The sequence below is a fragment of the Camelus dromedarius genome, chromosome 27, assembly GCF_036321535.1.
Source record: "Camelus dromedarius isolate mCamDro1 chromosome 27, mCamDro1.pat, whole genome shotgun sequence".
Classification (NCBI taxonomy): domain Eukaryota; kingdom Metazoa; phylum Chordata; class Mammalia; order Artiodactyla; family Camelidae; genus Camelus; species Camelus dromedarius.
In genome coordinates, this window is record NC_087462.1 from 870,127 (window position 1) to 876,089 (window position 5,963).

The window sequence follows — 5,963 nt, forward strand, 5'->3', positions numbered from 1 at the left end:
AGCACGAATACGAGTTTCCGGAAGGGGCCGCGACGCGTCCCACGTCCCCCAGGTGAGGAAGTGTCCCAAACCCTCAGCGGCCGGCCCCAGCTTGGAGAGCACCCAAGAGCGGCGGAGGCTCCTTTCCGTCTCGCAGCCCGCACTCTGGCCTCCGACAACAGAGGGCGCGCGTTCTCCGTCGGGAAGGCGGAAGCGCGTGGGCGCGCAGGCCGGGGGCGGGGCATCGTGGGCGACCTTGCGATAACTGCGCAGGCGCAGAGGGGGCGGTCCTTTCTGAAGAGCCGACAAGATGGTGAGTGCTCACGGTTGGTGCGTCGGTGCCGGACCTATCTGGCGCCATCCAAGCTCTGGTCACTCAGTGGAGGCTGGGATCAGGGCGCGCGGCCGCGGCAGCCTCCTGCAGGCCTCCAGAGCCGCCAGATAAGCGGGCGAGGGGTGGGCCTGGTGGGTGTCGAGACAACCCCGGGCGGCGAAGGCCTGCGTCGGCCGGCATGTCCCAGCCGAGCCCCCGTAGCGCGGAGCCGCGCTTGCCGCCCTGAGACGGGCCAGAGGTGGTGCGTCCTCGCGGGCTTCGGTACCCGCGAGCGCCGCTCGTGTCTCGGCGGGAGACGCGAGCCTGGTAATCCCGCCGTAGGGGTGGGAGGTGGGTCTCGGCGTCCTGCTCACCGCGGTTCCGGGTCCGCGCAGGCGGAAGTGGAACAGAAGAAGAAGCGGACCTTTCGCAAGTTCACGTACCGCGGCGTGGACCTCGACCAGCTGCTGGACATGTCCTAGTAAGTGGCAACGGGGCAGAGGCGGGTGGCGGCGGAGGGGCCCCGGGGCCTGGGGCCGCGGCCTGCCCTGCTGACGCGGGCGGGGCTGCGTGCGCTCAAACTATCTGGAGACTATGAAGGTTGAATTTAATAAGATTTCCGCGTGTCCCCCTTGGACGTTTTTCCACTCACTTGGAAATGCAAAGGCTGTCTTCGGCTGCTTTTTAAGATTGGGCATCAGCAGGCTGGGATTTGCCGACCGCAGTCTAATTTTTCCCGGAGGCGGAAGCTTCTGGGCCGAGTGGGTCCGGGGCCCTAGATTTGGAAGGAGGCTTGCTAACAGCCAGGGACGCCCTTTCTCCTGAAGCTGTGCGTGGATCCAGGCTTGGAGGGGCCGGCTTCCTGGGGAGCACTACGCAGGCTCCTCGCTGGCTGGGAGCTTCTCAGGGTTGCCCTGCTCCAGGGTTCCTGAGGCCTTAGAATCTTAGCAGTTTGTCCTCGAAGTTCCAGCTGCTCCGCCCACCTGTAGTCCATCCTCAGTTTCCTCCTATGTAGACATAAAAGTGGAGATACTGGAATTGGAGGGCTTCCCCTGAGCATTTGGCACGGGGCCGTGAGTCCCAGCCTGACCATGAGCATTGCTCTGAGGGCACGACAGGGAGCGGGAACGTTCGTGGGTGGACGGTGGGGCTCGGCCCGGGCTCAGGCCACCCGTGCCGTGCCGCTCTGCCCCCAGCGAGCAGCTGATGCAGCTGTACAGCGCGCGGCAGCGGCGGCGTCTGAATCGGGGCCTGCGGAGGAAGCAGCACTCGCTGCTGAAGCGCCTGCGCAAGGCCAAGAAGGAGGCGCCGCCCATGGAAAAGCCCGAGGTGGTGAAGACGCACCTGCGCGATATGATTATTTTGCCCGAGATGGTGGGCAGCATGGTGGGCGTGTACAACGGCAAGACCTTCAACCAGGTGGAGATCAAGGTGCGTGTGGGCTGTGCTGGGCCGGGCGTCTGGAGGACCCGGCCGCCCACGCCCGCCTGACCACCCCGTTTCCTCCCTCCACAGCCCGAGATGATCGGCCACTACCTAGGCGAGTTCTCAATCACCTACAAGCCCGTGAAGCACGGCCGGCCTGGCATCGGGGCCACCCACTCCTCCCGCTTCATCCCCCTCAAGTAGCCTGCTGGTCAATAAAGGCACCAACTTCTCTAGTCCTAAGTCTGGCAGGTCCTTAGCGTGTGCGGTGTGTCAATACCCAGGAAAAGGGAGCGGGACCGCATAAAACGTGGAGGCTCAGGTGGGCCAGTGCTGGACAGCACATTACCCTGGGTTTCCTGCTGTAGACACGGTGATAGCCCAGCTCGCTGAGTCTGAGGAGCTTTCCTGGGGTGTCTGGTGGGTGGGATCATGAAGTTGTTAAACAGAAAGCAAGGGTCACTGTGTTTATAATCTAATGGAGAAGACAGCTGACTTCAGGGAAGATTGCGTGACAAGATAAAGCGCTTAGGTTGGTCCAGTTTGGCAGAAGGACCCAAGCGTTGAGACCAGATTCTCTGTGGCCACTGTACTACAGTGTCTACCCTCTAACAAATCCCCCAGAAAAAGAGGGCGGTCACGTGAGGAACAGTCAGAATGCTGCTGGACCTCCGGTTTCTAAAGCTCTCCAAGAACCAGGGCCCTACAGGAATGGTGGTTCCTGTGTGGGACTGAGAAGGGACAGGTGAGCCTGGACTACACCTAGCAGGAGGAAAAGATGGGGAGGCAGCCTGTGGGCTCGGGTCACCAGAAAGCACTGGTGGGTGATGGAAAAGATGATGTGTAGAGAGCTGCCACCTGGAAGGTCTCTGGGCCACATGGGCCAAATTTACTTCAGTGTGACCTCCCACCTCTGAACTGCCTGCCTGACCCCAGCAGCTAGGAAGAGAAGGACAGAGCAGGTGAGGCTTCATTGTAGATTCAGTTGTCTATTTTGGAATCTCCATAACTTAAAAAATGAAACTGATGACATGTTATTCACTTGGCAATTGGCAGAGGGGAGAGACGTGCCCAGAGCAAATGTGCCCTCCAAGGGGACATGGGTTTTGTTCCTGAGCATGAAAAGCTACACAGGTGTGCAGAGCTTTCAAGCTGCCAGGTCTCCAGGAGAAAAGGCAAGTTCCCTGGGGCGATCGAACCCCTCCATCTTGCAGGATGGGACGGTCCGCAAGATGGGACGGTCCTGGTGGAAGTACGGATGCCTGTCTGCCAGTGTAAGGCTTGTTGATGGGTTGGGGGAGGGTTTTTCTAAATAAAGTTTTATTGGCACACAGCCATACCGTTTCTTACTGGTTCTGGTGCTTTCTTGCTACAACAGGCCTGCGTAGCCAAAATTATTGACTGGACCTTTAGTGGGAAGCTTCTTGTGTTCTATAAAAACGTGCAGTACCCTCCCTGAGACAGCAGCATCAGTGTGCCCCCCTACATTGGTCCCCCATAGCCCGTGTCACTTTATTGAAGTATAGTCAGTTTACAATGATGTGTTATTTCCTGGTACACAGCATAGTGATTCAGTTGTACACAGATACCTTTTCATATTCTTTTTCATCATAAGTTATTGCAAGATAATATAATTCTCTGCTGTACAGTAGGTCATTGTTTATTTTATATAGAGTAATGTGTTTCTGCTAATCCCAAACTCCCAGTTTATCTCTCCCCATCCACCCTTCCCCCATGGTAACCATGAGTTTTTCTGTGACTCACTGTTTTGTAAATAGGTTTATGTGTCCCTTTTTTTTAGATTACACATATAAGTGACATCATAAGATTTTTTTTCCGACTTAGTATGACAATCTCCAGGTCCAACCATGTTGCTGCAAATGGCATTGTTTCATTCTTTTTTTTATGGCTGAGTGGTATTCCATGTGTGTGTATGTACAGCTTCTTTATCAGGAAAGTAGGTTGCTTCAGTGCCTTGGCTGTTGTAAATAGTGCTGCTGTGAACATTGGAGTGCATGTGTCTTTCCAAATTAGTTTTCTCTGGGTGTGTACCCAGGAGTGGAGTTGCTGGGTCATAGGGTAAGTCTAGTTTTAGTTTTTTAAGGAACCTCCATACTGTCCTCCACAGTGGCTGCACCGAGCTGCATCCCCGCCAGCAGTGCAGGAGGGGTCCCTTTTCTCCACATCCTCCAGCATTTACCATTCGTGGACTTTTTAATGATGGCCTTTCTGCGTGTCACCTTTTGAAGCTTTGAACAAAACTTCCGCCCTGGTCACCACTGGCCACTTGAGTGCACTCAGGGCAGAAGCGGCAGTGATCATTTTTAATTCTTTAAAGCGATCACACTTCTGCAGTTTGTGTGACAATGAAGGGTGACTAGGAGACGTGTATTAGTATCATAAGTGAGACATGCGGCCTAGCCACACTGCGGCGCACGCTGCAACCGCAAGGTGGCACCCTAATCCACGAGCACTTTCGGGGGTCCGGGGGGGCGGGGCAGGGGTCCTTGTAACCCCGGACAGCAGCACCCGGTCCCTCTCGTCTGGGCTCCGCCTTCAGACCTTCGCGCCCCATTTCTGCCTCTGTCCGCTCCCTTGGGCTCTAGAACAAGAGTACTTACCCCAAGGCCGCTGGCCGCCTCCACCAGCTCAGTCAGAGGCAGCTCCATCGCTGGGACTGGGGGCTCAGCCTGGCCTTCTGGTCGGTCAGCTATCTTCAGAACCTGGCTCGACCTCGTCCCACCGCCCCAACTACGACCACCCAAGCGAGGCCTCCACCACCTCCCACCTGGATGTCAAAGGAAATGCAGGTCATCCTCCCCTTTCTTCCCCCACTGTCTTCCCCAGGCTCGGCAATAACGCCCGGGGTCCTCCCGTGGTGCAGGAAGCCCCGCCTCCCCGCTGCTCTTCAGCCTCTCCAGGCGTTCCCCCTACAAGCCTTCCCACGGGTGGTGCGCTTTGCCCGGACGCCCTTCCCGCTGATTCATGGTACCACCTCCTGGAGACTAACTACCCTCACCATCCCCGCCAAAGTAGTGCCCCTTTCTCTTGCTGCTGCTTTGCCTTCCCTGGACATGGCAGAGCTTATGATAACGCCCCCTCCGCGACCCGCGCCGGCCCTACCCACCATCCTTCCCAACCACGCTCCTGCTGTCCTCCCACTGTCCCCCACATTTCCCCTACCCCACCCTTCCCGGACCGGCGGTCCTCTCGCCCCGGGTCTCTCGGCCCTGCCCACGGCCTGTTCTCCCTTTAGCCACCAGAGAACGCATGTGAGCACAGATGGGGCGCGTCCCTGCTCTGCCCACCGCACCCCCGGGCCCTGCACAGCCTGACCCGCCCTATCACCTCCTCGCCGTCACCTCCTGTCCCTTCCCTTTGTGCTGGCTGTTCTTCTGCCGGATGCTGTTCTCTCTTGAGTTACTTCTCAGGTCTCTCTCTATTCAAGTGTCCTTCTCAGCAGACCTTCACGCCCACCCCCCACCCCCGCCTCCCCTCGGCGCCCACAGCTAGAACATGTCTTATTGACTGTTTGTCCCTCTCCCTTCAATGTCAGTTGCCCGTGGGCAGGGGATTTGACTGTTTATTGCGCAGGGCCCAGAACACAGTAGGTGCTTAATAAGTGTTAGTTAAGTGACTGGTTATGCGTGGTATCGCCCCATCAGTCCTCTCCGTGCCCAGCGCCCAGCTCAGAACTTAGCAAACAGCAGGCGCGCAGCCCGTGTTTGCTGAATGACTAATGAACGGAATGCGCAGCCCCGGCCTCTGCAGAAACACAGTCCAAGCGCGCAGCGACTGTGGCCGAAGGGCGGAGCCCCGCTCCATCCCCCCGAGATCTCCATCCTCAGTGGGGCCCTTCCTACCCCGGGCCCACTTTCCAACCAGACCGCTCCCACAGCTCCCGTGAGAGCCCTTCCCCGCCCTTCCGCCGCCCCCAGAGAACCCTCCCCCACCTCTAGGGCTCCCCAACCTGATCAGACCCCTGCCCCTCCCCACTGTCTCTGTTCGCGCAGGTCCCCGCCCCCACCTCCCTCACTCGGGATCTCCTCAGGCCGCCCCTCCCAAGTCCTTAGTCCCTCGAGACACCGTCCCCTAGCCCTTGCGAGACCCCACACCCCCCTCATTCTCCCTCTTCGCGTTAGAGTCCCCGCCCTGGCCTCGCTGTGTGACCCCTCTCCACCCCTTGTTCCGCGCAGGCGCAGGGTGTCCAGGCCGGTCCCCCCCACCCCCACCCCCGGCGGTAGAG

At 58.5% G+C, this 5,963-nt stretch overlaps 1 protein-coding gene across 1 annotated transcript; it reads left to right on the top strand.

The window, feature by feature from the left end:
* The first annotated feature begins 215 nt into the window (after positions 1-215).
* RPS15 (ribosomal protein S15) lies at positions 216-1,960 on the top strand. The gene is made up of 4 exons (XM_010997785.3): positions 216-292; positions 688-773; positions 1,489-1,723; positions 1,808-1,960. The coding sequence occupies exons 1-4, from the start codon at positions 290-292 to the stop codon at positions 1,919-1,921; spliced, it is 438 nt and encodes a 145-aa protein (XP_010996087.1). The 5' UTR covers positions 216-289; the 3' UTR covers positions 1,922-1,960.
* Positions 1,961-5,963: the final 4,003 nt, after the last annotated feature.

Bases quoted from the DNA above. Each gene is read 5' to 3' on its own strand.
- RPS15 (XM_010997785.3), top strand. The intron at 774-1,488 runs GTAAGTGGCAAC...CTCTGCCCCCAG, and splicing joins CAGCTGCTGGACATGTCCTA to CGAGCAGCTGATGCAGCTGT. The intron at 1,724-1,807 runs GTGCGTGTGGGC...CTCCCTCCACAG, and splicing joins TCAACCAGGTGGAGATCAAG to CCCGAGATGATCGGCCACTA.